Here is a 21,247-nt window from a genome sequence, read left to right on the forward strand (position 1 = left end):
CCCACCTCCCCACCAACCCAAACCTCCAACCCCGCAACCCTCACCTCCCCAACCCTCACCCCCGCCCTCAAACCCCTAGCCCCAAACGACCACTCCGCCACCGCGAGCGCCGCCACCGCCGTCGCCGCCACCTCCCTCCCCGGCGCCCTCCCCCGCACCGGCACAAACACCGCCCCCACACCGCCCTCACCGATCGCCTCCGAGCCATTCGCCGGCCCCGCGCCCCCGTGGATCCGCCGCGCGAGCGGCAGGAGGACGAGTTCCTGCAGGATGTACGTCTGCTGCGGGGTCGCGGGGTGGTCGGCGACGGAGACGATGTCCAGGAAGGCGGGCGGGTCGAGGTTGCGGTTGCGGAGTTTGGTCCACCAGGGGGAGGGTTGGCCAGACGGCGAGGGTGGGAGGTGCGGTGGCGTTGTTGGAGGGGGCGAGGTGGGGAGTGGGGTGGGGGATGGTGGCGGCGGAGATGTAGGGGATGGTGGCGGAGATGTGGAGGATTGCTGCTGGAAGTAGACAAAAGGAGCGCATGGTGGATGTGGGTGAGAAGAGAGGATGAAAATCGAAAGCGTACCCAAGAGTGGGTGTCGGTGTGATGGGGCTTTTTCCAAGCCGGAGCGAGGGCGCCGGATAGATGGATATCGGTACCTGTCCACCGTGCTGCTTCTCTGTTCTAGATCAGATGCGATAACCGGCTATGACTATTCCATCGTGCGAGCTTGCGCTTAAGCCAAAGGTTGTGGCCTGCGGGTAATCCTTAGCCTCGATATAAATCTCATTCGCAGACCCTGGGTGCTGAAGTTACGATTTATATCGTTCCCTCATGCAACTTCATCTACTAGAAACGTGTCCATTCAGGAACTCGAGTTTGTTATTCTTAAGAAGATGTTGGCACAGGATACTGGGATACCACGTCAAAAGATTTATACTACGTAAATCTGAAGACTTCGAAAACGTTCTCAGTACCCGAGTAGGTAGAAAGATCACGACTCTTGACAATACTTTCGGCGTTCACCCCTAGACTCACTTCCCATCAGACAGTTTATTCACCATCCCTCTTTACACTTATCTCGTTTGCCCTACCCCTTTCTCCATCCCATCCAGTGACCCTCCTACCAATGCCTCCCCTTCAGATGCTTCACTTCCTTCGTCAAGTCCCTCTCCACCACCCTCGTCGGATCCCTAATCTTCAATCCTCTCTCCATCAAACGCCTCAACTCGATTCTATTGACCTCCTGCCCAGGTTGCAACGTCGTGCCCGCGGGACAAAACGTATCATCGGGCAATTGAATCCCAACACTCGCATCGAAAATGGCATCCGGAACGCACCAACATAGGTCCGCTGGGAGGTCAAAATCGGCCACGTTCTGCGTGCCGTTCATATATGCCGCGTAGTTGCCGCCGGCCACGCCGCAGCGGTCTTCGATGCTATTGGGCAGGCGCTGAGAATTAGGAGCTTCTGACCAGCCTTCATAGACGATGCGGTGACGGAGGGAGTTCTTGCCACCTTCGGGCCAGGGTCCGACGGGTGAGGTGGCGTAGTAGGGATTGTCGTAGATGTCGCAGACTTCGGTGTCGCATTCGGGGTTGGGTGTTGGCAGAGTAGTGGCTAGAGCAGCGGCGGTGCCGGTGAGTGGAGGCGGGTTGGTGTCGAGGACGACTTGGTCGTTGGGGCCGATCCAGCTATCGTTCCACAAGATGACGGACGTCGCTTGTTGCCAAGAGGCTTCGGCTTGGCCGCACTGGTCGGTGCCGGTGGTCGAGACGATGTAGCGACCTAGCCCGTCAGTCATGACGGAGCCGTCGTCGTTCCAGCCGTAAGTGCCGCCGCCGCCAGAGGTGGTACAGTATGATTCGTTTACGGTGGCCGAGTTTGGAGACCCGGCGTCACGGCCGCAGGAGGCGAGGATGTTGTTGAATGTAATGTTACATTGGTACGCGGTCGGGCTGGGAGGTATTGCGCCGTTTCGATTGAAGTCAGGGTTCACGGGGGGTTTGTATTGAAGGGTGCAGTTTTGCTCGGTGACGACTTGTGATTGCGTGAGATCTTGCCCACAGAGACTGTTGATTGCGACAGTGCATTGGGCGTTGCAGAGAGGCGGGGCGTCGTCGTCGGAACAATAGTAGCACCACCCTTGGTCATAGTTTGGTTTCGCAATTTCTTGGGCGAGGACGATACGGGAGGTTAGTGAGAGGAGTATGGGCAGCAGGATGTGACTGTAAGTTGAATACATGATTGAATGGAAAAACCGGGTCAGGCACTGCTCTGGAGAAGAGCGTTGAGGAGGGCGGGATTACAGTTCTGTTTCCTTCCCAAGTAGGCTTCCTTCTCCAGATTCCTGACTCCAGAGGACACGTGGTAAAAAAAAGAGGAGAGAGAGACGGTGTAGAAATCAACGCATTTAATAACGCAAATACTGCCTTCCCTTCATTGTGGCGCAAGCATATGGGTCGCTGTTGTTCGCACTGGAATGTTTCGCGCGAATAAACGTTCCATCAACAATGACTACCCTCGCTCGTGGGGCGGATGAATTCAAAATTAGAGCTTGGCTGCGCTTCAAGGGGAAGTCTGACCCACGAAGGGTAAAGCACTGCAAATGGAATAGATCAAATCTGGTCAGAACAATCCTAGCACAGGTCAGAGCATTGCAGCGGGACCACCGCAAAGTATGCAACAAGTGGTTCTGGCCAGTCGCAGGTTTCCGTTTCAAGGTGATGCGCTTGTAGTCGCATGTTTGTATAAACGAGCAACGAATAATGGTCGCATAGTGCGCTGAAACATCAAAAAAACCCTCAGGAGCTAGGAGAACCTCGGTGCATTGTAGTTCTCTCGTCTGAGAGCCATCAATCCATACTGTGTTGCAAACGAAATGCTGTATAACTCCTACTCGAGGAGATGGCAGCACGCTTCTCGTCGTCAAAAGAGCTTCGTTTTTGAAGGTCGAATGCCCGTCGAAGGAGGCATACAATATCCTCGCGCCAGCTTTGCCTCACCCTTTGCGCTGCACGTATTTTGTCCCAGTTGATACGTTCTGCAATATCGGAGATTGGTACTATCTAAGCTGCTTCTCGTCGACTAACTTAATCACACTGATGCAGTGATTGTATTCCCTTTCGAATTTGGAACATTTGGCCGGAAAGTAGAGAGGTTGCTGCTTATGAACGGTTGTCTACATTTCCTATAGTTTCGATGTCGGAGAATGGTCGGCTGGGTCGTTCTTTTCAGACGACTTGGGAGACGGCAGCAGCGATTCTTGTCGAGTCTTGTCGCTAGCATGTTCTACCTGGACGGGTATCACCATCTCTTTCTGGGGCTCATGATAATTGGAGAGTCATAGAACTCCACGGCCATCTCGCTTGTCGCTCCTAGTCCCCATTTCCATTGGGCTTCCGACATTGATCGTTTCCTTCGATCCTGTATATCACTTGGAGGCGTATCAATGTCTTAACGCCCGCCTACTGGAGATCGCTTGCGTTCGAGGTTTATGCTATGAGCTTGCTGCCAATCGCGATGCGTCTTGCGATCGTCTTAGTGGCGGCGGTGTTCGTTGGCTAGAGCGAGCTCCACTCCGACGCATCCCAGTCTTGCTCTGAGGCTTAGCTTCCTCGATTGTCCTGTTGCAATGGCTGGAATCTGAACCGTCACCGTCCTCCACAGCCATGGCTGATTGCTGGCGTCGTCGATCTTTTTAAAGGTTGATCATTGGTGCCATACAGAATCGATGACTCCAACAGCTTACCGCGTACTTCGTCAGCGAAAGCAAGCGGAGTCGTCGTCCCCTCCACCTTCGAGGCTTTCTAAAGCGCCGTCACAGGGTCCCCATGCCACAACTTTGAGTCGGTATACGGGCTTAGACCAGGCTGCTTCGTGCTACTCCTGGTATTGCCCCATGGAATGCCTCGGCACCTAACATGCATATATTCCCCGACAGCACCCTCTTCCACCTCTTTGCGTTGATGCTGCAAGTACTGACCAGGGGATGGGCTTTCACGAACAGTGTGAGCGTCGGTAGAATCAAGTATTTCCCTCCTCCTTTTGTAGTCTCGCCGTTCAAAGTTCAGGAAGTGCGGTAAATCTGTGGGGATGAAGACTCGGCCCGGGCTGGAGATCTCGTCTAGAGCGTCATGGCATAGAGGACAGAGGGGAATGGGCGTTTCCGTCTTGGTCTGAATGATGTATACCAAGGCGGCCTCGAGACTGCACCTCTTGAAAGAGCTGCGATCTGTCAGTTACTGTGCTCTACCCTCCGACAGTGATGTTGACTCTTACCACGCGCTCGCGCCTACCAATGACGTGGCATATGTGCGACTTGGACGTACTACCATGCCAGCATTGGAACCCCCTATTGAGTTGTTTCACCTCCTCTTTGACGCTTGGTGCGAAGCCATATGACACCGATGTCACTGCTCCCACTGAGCCTGCAGCGGACTCTTGCCCTCGCTTTCGTTTTCCCAGAGAGCCGGCGACGGAGGGTTGTAAGTGGACTGGGTACCTAAGGCGACAGCATAATAGCGACCGCGATCTCACACCCTTGTCTTGGAGCGCGCGACCATTCTGTAGCCATGGTCATTGCTAACGGTGATGAGGTGAAGCGGATCTCGCAAGGACAATCCAAGATGCCAAGCGCTTCTAAGCTCAATCGAGGATAGCGCGGGCTTCCACTAGTTGAGGCAAAACTCTCTTCAACTTTCCTCTGGCAGTCTTTCGAGATAGTCAATGTTCTCCCTGTCAACAAGCGCAGTAAGTAACGCTCAAAATTGCTTGTTGCTTGCGCGTTGAAGCGTGCCTTTCTCGTGGAGCGATTCCTGATCCACAAGGTTCAGAGCCAATATTCAAAAGACTAATTCCTAAGACACAACACTGTTGAGCCATAGGTCAGCCAGTACAGCAACCACTGGCTCTCAGGTACTCGATAGAAGATTCACTCAATAAATCTTTAGCTGCCTCGACACATAACACGTCGGCTGACCTCGACTTCGATAAAGGAAATGCGCCGTCTTTCCTATCTCCCCGCGGACCAGTCCGTTCCACACGGCACGTCTCCTGGTGCTTGATCAGACTAATGTGGCACTACGGAGACTGCCACTATAGTGATCATCCTTCACCAGTTCTTCGCGCTACTGGAAGAAAGGTCCGTGAGTTCCACAAGGGTTGCACCATAATCTATCAATCCACACTCCGAGTGGCGGAAAGAGAAGTCCGGAAGGGAAGCCGCTGGTGACATATCAAGCTATTGACTTTGCCCCAGTGAAAGTCGTATCTGGCATTTGAGAGCTCTGTTCGCTACTGCTATGCATTTTGTCGTTTTCGAGGCTAAGACACGACAACAAAGCATTCTTCTTTGGTTGATCTCAGTCACTGTTGACTATACTTTTGTAAAATATTCGAGGGCACGCGCCTCTCGCCGATCTATATTGTGGAAGCCTAGGAGCCAACTGACTGTCCGAAAGAAAGCCACGGGTGGATTTAGGAAGAATTCCTCCGAGGGAGGAACCAACCGGCAACCATAACCGTGGCCCGTGCTCTGCGTCATGCAAGAGAAGAAACACGGTCAATTAGTATCGTCTGGCCACCAATTCCCTAAAGACCTAATCTCGACTTTCTTTGGCCTCTTGCATGCCTCTTGCATATGATCGTCGATGCGGTACCGGCATGTCACCCCATGCGGTCCGTGCGGCGACCACGTATCCATTCAGAGTCCTGCCGAGTCCCGTGTATCTCCAGCCCCGGGACTCGGGAAGGCACCCGTGAAGAAAGCGGGCCAGCATGGCGTGAAGAAACAGCTGCATGGCGTGAAGAAACAAGCACGTTATCGTTTCCAACCCACCATCAAGTGGAGCCAAACGTTTGGACGAAGGGCGAATGCTCGGAGATGGAGGTGTGCCACAGGTCCTTTTCTCATAGGCCGAGGACAGGCGGTTAAACATAGGGTGCCAAGCTGTGGGCTGCCTCGTGACGAAAAATTCCCCGGGGCCAATTAGAGATTTTGGGGTTGGCATGCGGGAGATAAAGCGATTGAGCGACATTTTGTTGTTTATGTGATGGGCGGTAGCAACAGCAAATACCGTTGCCAGACGTTCGCGATTGAATACGTACCTACCAAGAGCCGTGATTCAAATTAGAGAATGTGGGGAGTTGGATGGATAGAGAGAACAACGCAAGAGGTCGCAGCGAAGCCAAGGCGAGTTTCTTGGGGTACCTGCAATCAAGCGTATCGATTGGCTTGTTTGTGCTTTGTTATGTGGGTTGTTTTCATCGAGGGGGATCTGGAATGTGACAAAGTGGCATTCAATGCAGCAGTGAAGAGCGGCAATTCTGACAGCAAAGAAATAGGTCCAGAACGATGAACACATGTTTATAGATTGAACTGACTACATGGCTATCGAGGCCGTCCTAGGAACTACCATGAGTCATGAGTCTTGCATTAGGCGGATGCGAAGACACGAGCAACCGCAAGTCTATCTTGATGATCGAGACGCTCGACAGTATTTCAAGCCGTCATAGATAAGGGTCGAAGTGAAAAGGAAACCAGATTGCCCGTGTGTTTTTCACCTTGTCCACTGCTCCACAGGCCAGAGCAAGATTTGCAGGGTAGGTAGGAACGTGGTCGGTCGGCGATGCAAACCTCAGCCTCGAGATCAGCAGGCGTAAACCCCTTCCTGTAGAGGTAATCGGCCTAATCAGCTCGAGTCCGCATGCTCCAAGGACGAACACATTAACCTTCAGCACTCAGCACGGCTGGGTGCAACGAGGGCAATGCTTGCCGGGCAAGACGTATTGCTCAATCCCCTGTTCAGCGCAGCGAGGACACATGTTGTCAAATTTCTCAGCCGGTCAACGACATCCATCGCTCACGATACTTGGATCTGACTTACCGGCATGTGCGCAACAGGCTCGCCACTGCATCTGCGGAGGATGCAGACGTGGTCGTGACGATCCTCGAGCGGCGTTTTGTCGAAAAGCTCATCACCGTCGAAGAGGCTGTGGTTGGTGGGAATGTGAATACCAAGGGCCGCGGCGTCCGCATACATCTGGGCTGAACGTCCAAGCAATGAGATGGGAGACATTCTGGGAGGTTATTAAGAGAGAATTCGGAGGGTTTCGAAATGTGGAAAGGTTGATGTGGATGTGAATGTTTCTCGTTCTCCGGAGAGCCTGTGAGGTTCTAGAGGCGTTCGCAGATAGGGGGAAATCACAGAATCGAGGGCCCTGGATGGTTTATACCTCCGAGAGCGACGGGAAGTCTGTGCGGAGCACATTTCGGTTCTGTCTCTTGGCCTTGGGGACCGGCGAGAGAGACTCAGTATGAACAAAATCTTAGAAGCCAACCAGATAGGGATATTGCAGCCCAAGGGTACTTTGCATCCGAGACATGTACCGTCAAACATGCATGAATCTGCACAGGCAACGTAAGGGAAGACATCGACCGCAAAGTCGGCAGACTTGCAGAGCTATCAAGATGCGCAACGAGCGCGCCATCCTGAGCTAAACGTCGTTTCAACAACCATCCCTCTAAGCCTTCTATGTACTCTGCCTGACACATTCGTAGCCAAACCTGCATGCGATCGCAAAGCTAGCAGTCCAGCGCTACCTGTCGATCACACCACCTTGAGCTGGACGTCGGTCAGACAGCACTACTTCTTAGGCCTCCGTTGATTCACTCTGATCATTCGTCGGGGACCGGGGAACTTCACCATCCGTTCTATCCATGCGAGGAGAGCTTGCTGTGAAGTCGATGGCAGCTGACGAGAAAGGAACTAGTGAGACAACAGAAGTGACGCTGCCTTCTAACCGAGCCCTTGCTGACAAGACGCAGGCAGATGCAGCCGAACACGCCAGATCGTCTAGGGCCGCCCAAGGACAAGGTTCATGGCTTAGTACTATCGATCTGATTGGGTAACAATCATGCGCTACATGCTGAACTCTCAAACACTGTCAAAGAGAGGGTATGTAACCTCTAATGCCCAGGCGGGAAACCGGACAGCAGTACGTCGGCCATCCCACCGGCTTCGTACACCCCGACCCCGACGGCATCGCGCCTAAGAATGCAAGTCGAGGGCCGGATGTAAGGCTCCTAGCCTCCCATATCCAATGGCTGGAACGGTGTATGCGATTGGATCTGCTAAGGGGTGCAATGCGCCTCGCATTCGTCCCGCACGGAACGGCGGCTCCGGATGCTATGAATAGAAGGCTTCGAAGATGACCAAAGTCACGCGAGGCCATTCACACAGGCGAATGAAATCGAACACCTTGGGGTTTTGTGGCTTGACAAGCAATGAAGGATCGAGCGCATAAAGCCCAAATATGCATCTGGAGCATGCAGTGAGAAGGATCATTCGGTTCGATGATGATGAAGGATGCATCCGTGAGACAGAGAGGCTTGCATCGTGGCTTGCGTACACCAACAGTAGTACATGCAATCGATTAGAAAATTTACAACAGCAATAGACCAACCCAATTGAGCAGCGTTTCCCCAGACTGCGTAAATAGCGGACTTCCTTGCGAGTTCATCAATCTCCTCGTTGTAGCCTTCATACCTCTTGAAAAGGGTTCTATCTAAATGGTGTTTGAAGCAGTCGTAGAAGCTCATACAAACCTGATCTCGGGCCCACAAAGAATAGTCCCCAGAGTTCATTGTTGACCCCGTCGTTCCGGATGTCAAAGGTAGCGCGCCAAGTCCACTGTTGCGCAACAAGGACGACGAACTCATAAACCTCCGCCGTAATAGTCCTCAGTGGTCCTCGGCGGGGGTCGTCCCAATCCGAGCAACGGCAATTTCCCATCGGCTGCGACAGCATAGTGATGCATAAACGATGAAAGTACCCCATAGACATCCTCCGTAGTTCTTCCGGGGACCGGACCCAAGGATAGAGAGCCGCGCCACCAAGCCCCCAGCCCTTGGTTCCCAAACAGCCATAACCTGATCTCGGTCACGCGTGGCCGCTGTGGGGCGGGTGCTGAGATCGCTGAGCCTTTGACGGAAAGGATGCACGGAGGATTATGGCGGAGGGCACGTTGTCTGGACCGGATTCTTACCAGTTATGGATTTTGCCATATTCATCAAGTGGGAGCTCTGCTTCGTACAACATACAAAGTCGGCATACTTGCACGAATCACTCTTCATTGTACTGCAATGTGTGGACGCTTTATTGTAGTAACCTCTATTTATGAGATCGTGAAATGTTGATCTGGTTCAGCGCGATGTGTTCCTACCTGCGCGACGCCTTGAATTATAGCGTTAAGAAGGTCGCATTTCCATCTTTCATTGATGCGTTACTAGATGCTGTTGCCTACAGAACTGTAAATGGAGCTTCTCTTTTCGATGAGTTGCAATTGCTGAGGCATTACCGAGTCATGGGAAACGTGGCGCAATCGGTGCAGCCATTATGCTCTTGACTGTATATACGATTCAGAAACAGGTGGACCACGCTAGTCACAGGCTCCACGACGCAACTAGTGAATTTTCAGGGGTCTTGACCGCCCGCATCCTCGTCTAAGGAACAGTGCTTCGCTGGAACAGACATCAACTATGTGGCAGCGGCGAAGATGTGTGAGGGAGTGTAGATGACAAAATAGCAAGAATACCCCAAGGCCACGAGACCGTGACGTATATTGCCATGCAGATGCAAATCGCTATGCATGGACAGCACCATTGCTCACGACCACAACCACAACCACGAAACAAACAACTCGCACTGCTATCGCACAAACTTCTCCATGGACTTACATTCATATAGGCGGATTCGAGATTCCAAATTCGATGGGTACTTGCACCGTGACAGGCTCTTCCTCTTTTTTCATCTTCACAGCGTCAACGTCGTATTTGCCGCTATTACCTAGCTCCCACTTGAAGGGCTTGCTCTCGACATCGTTACCAAAATTGACCACAATGCCGGCAGGCTCTGTCATGCCAATGACCGGATAAAGACGACCTTTGACGTCTTTGTCAAATGCGGGTCCTACTCTACCTGTCAACTTGTGCATAGGCGAAGAAGTGAGGGAGAATGTAAGAATTATCATACCTTGAGGCTCGCCGTTCCGCGTATAGAAGATCGTCCCCTCGACACTGTCGTTATAGATGACACCACAACCAATTGTGTCCCCCTTACCATAGGAGCCCGCATACTCCTTCAATGACTGGTTACTGTTGGCGTAGAGACGACCATCGTCGCCGTGGTAGGCGAAGCTAGGGGCTGTGGCGTTATACCAGCCTGGCATACGATCAAGGCGCGCAGGTTGCGTTGAGAACCCGATGGCATTGAAGCTGTCGTGGGATAATGATTAGACTTGATGATAAGGAACTTTTAAGGCGTTGAGATGCTCACAGTTTTGTATCATCTCCTACGTCCTTCTTGATTTCGATTTCGTAGTAGAAGCGCTCGATCCCAGCTGGTATTGGATGATTCGCAAGGATTTGGACTCCAGATGTATCGTTGCACGCTGATCGACTTCGTCAGCATCCGACCACTGAATACAAATCATCAAGAAGGACTCACGCTCTCCTACGTATTCAAGTTCGCAGCCATCCTCGGACATTTTGATCTTCTCGTTTTCTGTATTCCATCGACTAGGCCTTGATCCGACCTCAGCACCGCGCTTGGCCAAGAGGGCTGCAGCATCCGTGTTGCCATACTGCTTTGCTAACTGCAGTGGTGTCCAGCCGTGCTCGTCTTGCTTGCTCGGGTGTGCTCTCGCATCTAGCAATTTTTCGATGACTTTCGTGCTTCCTTTGATGGCAGCGGCGGCCATGAGTTCAGTGTCTTTGGCAGCAGTCTCCCGATCGTGATCGACTAGAGCAATGATGATTGGTATCCGGTCGCCGGACTTGTCTTTTGCCCAACCTTGTCCACATAGAGTAAGAGCGGTCTTGCCCTTTGAATCCTCGATCGTCGCGTCGGCACCCTTTTGCAAAAGAACATCTACAACTTCGATCCTGCCATTGTAGGCTGCCCAGTGAAGTGCTGTCCTCCTTTGTGCTGTTTCTTGGACATTGACCGCAGAGGCTGCGTCGATCTCTTCAAGTAGCATCCTCACGACTTCGACGTGGCCTCTGCCAGCTGCTTTGCTCAAAGGAGTCCTACCGTCGTTCATGGCTGTCTGAATGCTATTGTGCTCGTTTGCGCGCATCGTTTGAAGCAGGAAACGTGCCGTCTCTAAATGTCCACTAGAGCAGGCGAGGAAGAATGGGGTACGTCCATGCTTATCGCCCAGCTCTAGGTTGGCGCCGCGTTGTGTTAATAGCTTAACGATGTCTAAATGCCCGAATGCAGCTGCGATGTGGACGCCGGTTTGCCCAAAGAGCTACGTGAATGTTAGTCTGGACTGATTGCTGTTGATAAAGCTTTTGTCGAGCGGATGATGACATTAGCGGATGCGGTACTACTTACATCGTCATCATGAATGTTAGCTCCATGGTCAAGCAGCATCTTGGCCGCCTCTGTATTTCCAACAGCGCAAACCTCATACAATGGCCCTAGAAGTGGTCAGTGCATTGGAGACGAAGTACCTTCCTTAAGAGAACTTACTCTGTGAGTCTTTGTCATCTTTGTTGACATCGGCACCGTTATCCAGGAATGCACGAAGTAGGTCCAAGGACAAGTCTTGAGAGTTGTACATCACTTTGTGTAACGGAGTCTCTCCGAACGAATCGGGGACATTGATGTCACCATGCGCTTTCAACAGGATTTTAAGAACCTCGACATCGGAACCGAACAGCGCAAACCAGTGCATGACGTTGAACCCCCATTGGTCTGCGATGTTGCAGTCGGCCCCATGCTCAAGCATAAGACTGACAAATTCGAGTTTCGGAGTCCGCCATAGCAAGACGTGAAATGGAGGTGGGAAGTCTTTGCGTGCATTAGGGCTGGCTCCATTTTCTAAGAGGAGCGCTACGATCTCGATATCAGGTGAGCCTGCCGCAAACCACAGCGCCGAGCGCCCATCTTCGGTTTCTGCCGCCGCCGGCTCACCGCGGTCTAGAAGTATCTTTACGAGCCCTTTTATATCGTAAGCAGCGGCCACTTGTAAAGGACTCAAGAGCGTGTTGTCGGCTTCGTAGCTTTCATCAAGCTCCATGTAGTGGTGTTGCCATATCTTGAAGGCCTCTGGGCTCTCGCAAAGAAATCGTATGACAAGCTTCCAAAGCTCTTTCCACTCGTCGCTCTTCTCGCGTTCTTCGGCTGTCCAAACCTTCTCCGCACTTGCGAGGTGGGCAGGCCAATAGGAAAGCTCATATCGTTTAGGTCTCACAGGCGCTTGGGCACCATCGGCCACCGGTTCCTCGAAGATCTCCGAATCTCGCCTGCCGCCTTCACCATCGTCATCGTCGTCTGGAAATGGCTCTTGATTAGGTTGTTCCGAGGCTACCGCAGCATCGGCTTCACCACCTTCCTTAGCTATTGGCTCTACGTCCAAACTTGTGGGATCCTCGCGAAGGTGCTTGGAGTCGTCACCATTCGATGGAGCGTTCTGCGCGTCCATAGTGTCATCAACGTCGACGACGTCCAATGGGGCCTTCTCTCCACCGAGAGCAGATGATTCTTTAAGGGTGCGACCAGCAGTGATACCGTCCACGTTTTCACCTGGTGGATCTCCGCTCACCAGACTTGCCCTATCCGCCGCTTTGTTTGGGGATCCGTTATCATTGGCTGATACGGTACTATGTTCACTGTTCTTCGAGTCTTCGTTCACGGCGCCATCTGTCCGATTTGGAATTGCATCTCTGCTGGCTCTGCTGGCTTGATGTCGTCATCTTCTTTTCGAAGGTACCGCCTCTGAAAGAGTGGCGAATTAAGATGCTTGACTGATGCGCAATATTAGCTTTCGCAAGGCGGCCTAGCACGACGTGGATATCTCACAGATTGTAATAGCCATGCGAAGCTGCCCCTCTTTCTCAGACATGGTCAAAGGTTGGTCAGCAGACCTTTTCGATTGGCATTTAGCACACAGGTCGTCCACGCAATGACCATTGGGGGTGTCTGCTGCCGGATTTGCCTTGAGGAAGAATTCTTTGACAGTGGTGTGTCGAACAGAGACCTCATTTCCGGCCACTTCAAGGAAGGTGCCGCTTCCTGCTCTTCGGATTTGATCCCCAATCAAATGGTTGTCGATAGTGTCGTAAGGATTCTCATCGGTGCCCTCAATGCCCTCCGCATAGGCGCAGCTGTAGTCGTCCATAATTTCAGCGACAGTCGGCTTGATCTGGGCGAAGATGCTCCAGGTCAAGCCAACGTTGAGAAGCTCCAGGTAATCGGGATCGGTCTGGCGCAAAATCTGCTGGTACGAGTTGTCGAGACCATCTGGCAACTCCGCCAACCTCTTCTCCAGAGGGCGCCGCCAAGGTTTTTTCAGGAATTCAATTGCCGGGTCAACGCATCGAAATAATCCTTTTGCCTTCTCAACAATCGATTTACAGGCCAGCGCCCTTTCGTCTGATGACAGACCGGGCAAATCTTCCAGCTTGGCTTTGGCGGCTTTCTCGATATCAGGCCCGTTGTGATCTTCGACCTTGATAGCGGGTTTGTCGACGAGATCGTCCACTATATCTGGCTCGGGGCGACTGCAGACCACAATCTTCAGTGGGAGCTCGGACGCTGATAGTGTCTCCTGAAGCGTCTTCAGTATCCCAGTGTCTCTCCGATCAGTGCACTCATCCAAAGCGTCGATGACAAGGAAGATCTTCTTGCCAAGTATCTTGGCCAGGCTGGGGTAGGCGTCCTCAAACCCAACGGCTTTTTCGGATTTCTTCTGCTGGGAACCGGGCTTTGAATCTGCAGAGTCTTTCTTCCCAAGGAAATTTGATATCACCTCGTTGGACCTGTCAAGAGTATCGGACGACTCATCAGAGAGGGCCGTTCGATATAGCTGATGCAGCAACTGCTTCTTAATTCTTGCAACTAGTCGGGTTGAGTCTTCGCCCGCCGAACAGAAGAAGTATTGAGCAGAGCAACTTTTGTCCTCCTTAAAGGCTTCTTGGAGTCGATCGATCACGGTCGACATGAGGATCGATTTGCCCAGGCCGCCCACGCCAGAGACCCATAGTAGGCTACTTTCCGTTGACGAGCGCCAAGTTTTGTATTCTTCGAGCTCGAATATCCAGTTGCAGGTGTCCTTCTCTCTTCGCGATTTGTGCTTCTCAAGAGCAGTCTCGGCCGCAGCAGTTGGCTCCAACCGTTTCGCATTGTCATCGAAAAGCTCCTTTGCTTTGTCAAGAGGAGTCTTCTTCTTCATGCTCTTTTTCTCTTCCTCTAATTGGCGGATCTGGTTAAGGTAGATCTTGTTGACCTCCATCGATGACTCTAGGGTGTCTCGAATGACGGACAGGTCGGCCATCATAGTCTGTTGCATTTGCAGGCCAACTCCCTGCTTTTGTAGACCGACCTCTTGATAGTGGATGGTGAGCTGATTTGTGGCCTTGCTGGCGTACCCTGACATTGTTTGTTCATTTGCTCGGATACCGTCGATCATTGGTTGGAATTTGGCCGATGCACTTGTCAACATGCCACGGATGATTCTCACTATGATTCATGAGTACGGGTTCGTCCTGGAGTAGGGACTTGGCTCACAGCCTGTGTTTCTCCCCATGTGCTTGTTCATCGCGTAGCTGAAATTCAAGATGTCCGTGTATATGCCCGGTATGTACTCCACGACCTTTCTGTGTAGCTCTTGGAAATCCTCTGGCCCTTTATGTCCCCCATACATCTTCCCGTATACACGGCACGATATGAGAATGCCAATGATGTCCGCAGCAGCCCCACTGAAGAGGTTGAAAGTTGCAAAGTCATCCTCCACCGAGTGCAGGCACAGCCGTATGCCTGTCCATGCCAAACCCACACTCTCTGGAGCCGACTTCATCGCTAAATCCCCAACCTTCATGAAAGTCTCAATCTTCGACAGGACCCCTCCCAGCCCTGGATTGTATTGGCTATTTGCCCTCGTCTGAGCTTCCAAGGCAGCTACTTTTAGCTTGCTGAGGTGTAGTTTGGTGCGCCAAAAATTCTGCCATTGCTTTTTTGTCCTTGTGCCCTTTCTGAAAATTTTCCCGGGCTGCCGCCCAGTTCCCAGCCTCGAAGGTGACCTCGGCCTCGCTAAAAGTGTCCATTGAGGAAGACATGCCGGCGGGAAGGATAGATAGTGTGGGGGAGAAGCAGCCTTCGGGCCCTTATATGTAGATTGATCCAAGACTTATAGCTTGTTCAGGGTGGTAGAAGATGATTCTTCGACGACTGTCGGAGACGAGGCGGATAATCGCTTGACGTATATCTGGCTGGCCCCAGGATGAGCGTCAGCTCGGCGCAGCGTGCCAATGCACCCTGACCACGAGTGCGGCGTGCTTGAAGAGCCAAAGTCGTGGTGGAAGTGCGGCCATAGACCAGATAGGCATGCCTTGATGGGCGCATTTCAGCTGGTGCTAGTGGGGCGCCTGAGCGGAGGCCAGCTGCGGCGCAGGCCATTCTGTGCGCTTCTATTTGAAGGCTGAAGAATGATGATGGGTGATAAACTGTCAGCTTGTTGAGTAATCTGACGGTGACAGCTACATCCAGCCAATGAAAGCTGGGTCAGCAGAAGAAGGGAATTGGTTGGAGGTTGAAGTTGAAGGAAAGAGTAGAGTCCCTGCAGAGACAAGCGGTGATCCTTAACAGAAAAGGAGCGCGAGGGCGCGGATCCATTCCGCACAACATCTTCCAACCTCCATTTACTTTATGTTGTACTCTGGACAATCCAAGACACAAGTAGTGCGATCACACCTTTGTGTTGTTGATGAATTGACACTGTTTGTTACCTAGTACTCAATTTGAGGGACATGGTCCTAGAGTCTGTGGAAATCGGAAGACTCCGTCCATGGCACGAGGAGCAATATCCCTCGCCGCCATTCCTTCAATGGCTTCTCTTGTCAACCTCTCAAACGAGCTCTTGATCCAAATATCCGATTATCTATACCTTCCAGACCTTGAATACTTTGCATTTCTCTCCCCGAGGATCTTCAACGTGTGTCAGCAGCGTATTGAGGAACATCAACAGTCGAGAAACAACCATCGCCGCAAGGATCAAACAAGGTGGAGAATGGGCCATCCTGATCTCAGTTGGACTGATTTTTTCAATGAGATGTGTCGACTAGACTATGCGCCCTACGTGCAAGAGCTCATCCTAGAAAGGCGCACAGGAGTTGGGGGTCCCAGCCCTCGTCTTACCCCGGAAGAGTTGGCAGCATTCATTCAATTCGTCCGAGCTTCGCCTTACATACTACCAAATGAAGAAGACGAACTGGTAGGAACTCGCATCTAAAAAGGATCAAGATCCGTTTCTATGCGTCATCCTACCCTTGCTCTGAAACCTGCGTCTACTCTCGCTCCCTGCCAGCTGCTGTGGTGGAAACAAAAATAGGTCATTTCTCCAAAACAATCATATCGCGCATAGCTCTGTCTTCCCAGCCGCCTACACTACTGAATCTCGAACGAATCGAAAGCAACCTGTCCGACGGGTTCAACGGGATCGATCTTGTCAGCGCTGCTCCATTCCTCGCTCTTCCCAGCGTCCAATCACTGCTATTGCAGCAGTGCGCCGAATATGAGTTCAAATGGCCTTCATCGCTACCGAAGTCCCGTGTCAAGTCCATCTCGTTCATCAATAGCACCGTAAGCTCCAAAGCCATCCAGGGGTTCGCTGGCGGGATTGTGGGACCCTGTACAATGCGCCACGAATGGGTACCAGGAGAGATTCTCTTGTGCCTGAGTCAAACTGCGACTGGGATTACTGCGAGATACCTTTCGCTGGCGCGGCGCCCGACGATATGATCCAGAAGATTGAAGACGAGAATAACCCCCAAATTCTGAATGGCTTATCAATGACGGCCATCGCCCCTCTTGGGTTGGGCAATAAAGAGGTATTACGGCGATATTGCGCATAAATGACCGTCAGTCAGTTGACCTTGAAGTCTGAGTCCCTACGGTAATACATTCGGGCTTAACCTCTGCTTTACTTTACATGGCGAAGTCTCGGCAGTCAATCTACTAAACACATATCCTTGAATAGAAAAGCTTTTGTTATGGTGCAAACGTAGCATGGCTTGACTACCTTTCCGCTGTTGTACATTTCAATCTTTTATGTATATGACGGTTTGATCCAACCACGGAAGGGATCAAATTCGCTACCCGGGTATGGTCCGCAGAGGCTTCGACATGGAATAACCCTTACCCGTAATCCTTACAACACAATGCACATGAAGCTACATGTTGGTTTTCTCCGGCCAGCGCTATATATCTCTCATCGATCGAATAGCAATCTCAACCTTTTGGAAATCGGGACTGCGGGGAACGCCTTGGAGGAGTGAAGGGGGAACAACGAATGACTACCAATAGCAGTCCTGAGACCTGGCCGAATGCTCGGTATACAAGCATTTAATTGATTGCGTCCTGACGTTGCGAGAATTAAGTTTTACCGTTCTCAAACGAAGAGGCCTCTCAACTTTTTTCGGCAACTGGTATGCAGATACGTTGGAGAGCACGTGAGCGTTTCCGTTCTTTACAGGTACGGTGGCTTCACGGAAAGTCATGCCAAGCTCTACCATTCTTCCATCTGTATTTCTTTCCCTCAAACCCATGATCTTTGAGACAATAACCGAACACAATTATTGTCACTATTGCTCAACTCTTTCCTACTGCTTTTCGACACGGTTGTGAAAGATGGTTACAACATACTACAGATAACTTCGTCGATTCCGCTGCGAGTTCTATTCCTTTTCTCCTCCCTAATTCAGACCACCAACTACACCTCATTGCCAGAGCCCTACGTCCTACGTGGCACCTACCTGTCATCTTTTGTGTTCAACCTCGACCACAGGACATCCTTCCTACCCTCGCAATTCTCAGATACGCTACCTCCAACATGAAGCAACGTAGTGCCTTGTACAAGACGCTGCCCAAGATGGCACATTCACGGACATTGCGGCTGAGACCGCGGGCAGCTATACCAAGAGATGTTTGTACCACGCGAGCAATTCTGGCACAGGCCTTACCGGCGCAATCATGAAGGCGGACAATTCTCGGAAAGGCGTACGTCTCTAAACACGGGCTCGACACGGCTATTCTTCGAGCATCTCTACATCATGGTCACCAGTCACCGTTCCGAACTTCAGCATTCCGAAAAGTTTACCTACTCGTCCGGCGGAAAGATGTATCTCTTTGCCACGAGGAACACCCATCGTTTAATGCCGACTGTGGAGACTTCCGTGAATCTTTGATTAGTGGGTAGATCCACGTCGGCTGGTCAAGATGTTAGCCTTTTCGAGCGCACAAGTACACGAACTCGATATCCCGATACCTGTCGCCGAAGCTAAAACAGACTCAAAGTCAAACGCACCATGTGCCGAAAGTATATCGTGTCCACGCAGGGAATCTGGCTCGGGGCTTGCCACTGTCAGCCTTGGGGAACAACTCATACCATGGGTCGACGTTATTCATCTCGAGGAGTGTGCAGTGGTGATAGAATGTTTGATGATACCGCGATGAATGGCTTGCCCTTTCTGTCGGCAGCTCGCAGCGGAAGGTGCGCCCCATCTGACCGAGCTTTTACCTTATTACGGTTGGCCAGAGCTTGGGATCTGACGACATCCGTCGACCCGTCCCTAGTATGCGATCTGGGTCCTCTAGAGATCCGGCAAATCGCCAGAGTAGGAAACACCAGGACCCTGGGTTTGACTGTTAAGGATGTTTGCGGGAAAGTTCCGCCACTACTGAGGACCTATTAGCCGACCGAAGTTTATGTTATGGGGAACAGAAGAAGTGGATCGTTGGGCTTTCGGGGGAGATATACCCTCGCAATGGGCAGTGAGTCCATATGCCAAGTGCAATCCCTCTCCACTGTGGCGCGACTGTTGGTTTGTAGCTTCTACTGCTTGTCATTCTATTTCTGCTAGGTATCAGAAAGTCGATAGATTAATATAACCAGGTTCTGAGAATACGAATCTCCCGTGTTAAGGTTGCTAGCACGTTGCGGTCGTCAAGGCTTAAGGGTTCTGGACCTGCATCGTCTTGTACTCGACCCACGTGGAAGGTCCATCGAACCAGAGCTCCCAACGGTCCGGACTGTTGGTTGGGAGCTGTCCACGCGCTAGGTCCGTAATACTGTCATCCTCTGAGCTGATTCAGACAAGGTGGTGCAGTTAACTAGTTCGCTCATTTTAGGTCACTCCAGGATTATCTACGAAACCTTCTAATCGCTTCGAAATAATCGCCAATTGGATCATTCCAGACTACTAGTCTAGAAATCTGGAGGCGGACCGTCGGGAGCCCTGCATGAATACAGGGAGTGTCCGCCAGTGGGTCACAGAAGCCACCGGGATCTGGATGGTGGTAGAAGATGAGTAGAACCGCTAAGCGAGGTAATATCTCGTCGAACCTTCACAAATCGTGAAACCTAATACAAACACTGATACCGAGTACCCCACGGAGCCATGTGGGCCTTTGAGCTTCAAGGGATATCTTCGAGAGGCAAATGAACTCCTGCAATTCTAGACTCGTTAAAGATGTCGGACACTGTCCAGTCTGCTACCAATAAAAAATTATGCCTTTTGAATTCTCACCCTTCCGACCGAATGGTCCTCCCGACTCGACTCCGATTCCCATTTCGCAATACCGATTTACAGACCGCAAACTGTTGTTCTTCCGACGAGGTTTTGCGCGGTTGTTAGATGTCATCCAGCGCTCATTTTGGTCTTCAAAAGGGCTTTCCAGTGCCTGGACTGAATCGTCCCCGTCGATTTCATCGCTCGCCAAAACCGTCCCTTCACCCAGGTCTTGGTCCTCGGTTTTTCACCAGAGGCTGGCGTCTTTTACCCAGTACTGGCATGCCTAGACCTGCTGAACCTTGAATTTTACGACCCATCCCGACACACCTATACTCCGTTCCAGTCGGCGGACTGTACTCTTCCGACAAAGTCGTCGCGGACGTCCGCCGCTCGCTCCCGCCCTCACGGCTGCCCAAGATCCCGACGGTCGTCTTCACGACGGACCGTACGAAGCGACAGGGCCAGTTGGCGCAGTTTTACAAAATCGCGACGACGGATTGGACGTTTGATAATGGGAAGAGTAGAAAGCTGTTGGGACTGGAGGGACCGTTGAGTGTGAGGTTTGAAGGGCATGATGTGGATGGTTTTACGAGGGGGAGGATCGAGAGGATTTTTGAGAGGACGATGCCGATGATGGAGGCGATGGAGATGAAAGCGAGGAAGAAGAGGTTGGGGGAGGATATTGAGGGGCGGGCGAAGGCTGCGAGGGCAAGACTATGAGTAAGAATGTGAGTTCAGGATAGGATTGAGCGGGAACTTGTATACAGGCGTTTGTTTCGAGGCATATATGGCTGTCAATGTCAGATAGATCACACGTTGGGATTTGAAGAATGTTGGATGGGCTCTGTATGAATTATGACTACCACTCAGCTAGTTCACCATCACGCCTTAGCACACAGAGCTTGTTGTCTAGTTCCAGTCTTCAAGGCCTGCTTGTTTCTGAGACAAGACGTAGTCGCAGGGAAACCATCCTGTGCTTCAACGCGTCTACTGAATGTATTTTGCCGCTCGTCAATTTGTTTTACGAAACGACCCCATTTATGAAACACATAACAGAACCAGTGTTTCCCATATACGCGTACCCGTCGACACTATTTCGTTCAAGATCCTCCACCAGAATATACAGTCCACCTTCCCCAAACAACCTCCAATATTCCACCACTGAAACACCCACTTCTCCCCACTCAGACAACTCTAACATAGCCCAAGTGGACTAGCAATCCTTACCGCTTAGCCGTCACGGACTCCAAACTGGCTGTGAACACGACCTGTCACTTCCTGCGCGTTCCAGCAGAGATCCGCCTCAACATCTACCGATGCCTACTGCTCGAATCTCCACGAGCCTCCCTCGACCCAAGTTGTCCCGAGAAAGCGTTCGACGCGATGACGGATCGAATCCAGCAACGGAGCACCTTGGATGCCCTGTTGGATCAATATCTAGAAGAAAGCGGCTTGATCGACGAGATCGAATCCTACGATCCGGAAGGCGAAGGGTCGGTGATGTACAACCATCTAGCCCTCAATCAATCCAATCCACACTGGGAGATACCTTCACCCCCTGCTATAGACGAGGAGGAATTTATTCAGGGTGCTGGTGTCACGCAGGACTAAGACCGTATCGCCGAGCGTAAGCGCCGATTCGACGACGAACTCAAAGTCCGACGTTATCCGGCCATCCTGCGAACCAA

General features: G+C 51.7%; 9 protein-coding genes across 9 annotated transcripts; 2 read left to right on the forward strand and 7 right to left on the reverse strand.

Annotated features, from left to right (window-relative positions):
* Positions 1-1,106: 1,106 nt before the first annotated feature.
* On the reverse strand, positions 1,107-2,228 carry HO173_005438 (uncharacterized protein; the record flags this gene model as incomplete). The annotated part of the gene is made up of 1 exon (XM_037307355.1): positions 1,107-2,228. One exon carries the CDS (start codon positions 2,226-2,228, stop codon positions 1,107-1,109), a length of 1,122 nt encoding a protein of 373 aa, XP_037165693.1.
* Positions 2,229-3,792: 1,564 nt separating this feature from the next.
* HO173_005439 (uncharacterized protein) lies at positions 3,793-4,320 on the reverse strand (the record flags this gene model as incomplete). The annotated part of the gene is made up of 2 exons (XM_037307356.1): positions 3,793-4,161; positions 4,315-4,320. The coding sequence occupies 2 exons, from the start codon at positions 4,318-4,320 to the stop codon at positions 3,793-3,795; spliced, it is 375 nt and encodes a 124-aa protein (XP_037165694.1).
* A 2,404-nt stretch (positions 4,321-6,724) lies between these two features.
* Positions 6,725-7,026, reverse strand: HO173_005440 (uncharacterized protein; the record flags this gene model as incomplete). The annotated part of the gene is made up of 2 exons (XM_037307357.1): positions 6,725-6,820; positions 6,871-7,026. The coding sequence occupies 2 exons, from the start codon at positions 7,024-7,026 to the stop codon at positions 6,725-6,727; spliced, it is 252 nt and encodes an 83-aa protein (XP_037165695.1).
* A 2,698-nt stretch (positions 7,027-9,724) lies between these two features.
* On the reverse strand, positions 9,725-12,475 carry HO173_005441 (uncharacterized protein; the record flags this gene model as incomplete). The annotated part of the gene is made up of 5 exons (XM_037307358.1): positions 9,725-10,259; positions 10,321-10,435; positions 10,492-11,296; positions 11,383-11,468; positions 11,521-12,475. The coding sequence occupies 5 exons, from the start codon at positions 12,473-12,475 to the stop codon at positions 9,725-9,727; spliced, it is 2,496 nt and encodes an 831-aa protein (XP_037165696.1).
* Positions 12,476-12,681: 206 nt separating this feature from the next.
* HO173_005442 (uncharacterized protein) lies at positions 12,682-14,494 on the reverse strand (the record flags this gene model as incomplete). The annotated part of the gene is made up of 2 exons (XM_037307359.1): positions 12,682-12,797; positions 12,853-14,494. The coding sequence occupies 2 exons, from the start codon at positions 14,492-14,494 to the stop codon at positions 12,682-12,684; spliced, it is 1,758 nt and encodes a 585-aa protein (XP_037165697.1).
* A 24-nt stretch (positions 14,495-14,518) lies between these two features.
* Positions 14,519-14,848, reverse strand: HO173_005443 (uncharacterized protein; the record flags this gene model as incomplete). Its single annotated transcript, XM_037307360.1, has 1 exon — positions 14,519-14,848. One exon carries the CDS (start codon positions 14,846-14,848, stop codon positions 14,519-14,521), a length of 330 nt encoding a protein of 109 aa, XP_037165698.1.
* A 70-nt stretch (positions 14,849-14,918) lies between these two features.
* On the reverse strand, positions 14,919-15,107 carry HO173_005444 (uncharacterized protein; the record flags this gene model as incomplete). Its single annotated transcript, XM_037307361.1, has 1 exon — positions 14,919-15,107. The coding sequence occupies one exon, from the start codon at positions 15,105-15,107 to the stop codon at positions 14,919-14,921; it is 189 nt and encodes a 62-aa protein (XP_037165699.1).
* Positions 15,108-15,835: 728 nt separating this feature from the next.
* Positions 15,836-18,233, forward strand: HO173_005445 (uncharacterized protein; the record flags this gene model as incomplete). The annotated part of the gene is made up of 2 exons (XM_037307362.1): positions 15,836-16,261; positions 17,958-18,233. 2 exons carry the CDS (start codon positions 15,836-15,838, stop codon positions 18,231-18,233), a joined length of 702 nt encoding a protein of 233 aa, XP_037165700.1.
* A 579-nt stretch (positions 18,234-18,812) lies between these two features.
* HO173_005446 (uncharacterized protein) lies at positions 18,813-21,170 on the forward strand (the record flags this gene model as incomplete). Its single annotated transcript, XM_037307363.1, has 3 exons — positions 18,813-18,819; positions 19,903-20,227; positions 20,777-21,170. 3 exons carry the CDS (start codon positions 18,813-18,815, stop codon positions 21,168-21,170), a joined length of 726 nt encoding a protein of 241 aa, XP_037165701.1.
* Positions 21,171-21,247: the final 77 nt, after the last annotated feature.

Source organism: Letharia columbiana (assembly GCF_014066305.1).
Source record: "Letharia columbiana isolate WasteWater2 chromosome Unknown Sc0000015_s0, whole genome shotgun sequence".
NCBI classification, from domain to species: Eukaryota; Fungi; Ascomycota; class Lecanoromycetes; order Lecanorales; family Parmeliaceae; genus Letharia; species Letharia columbiana.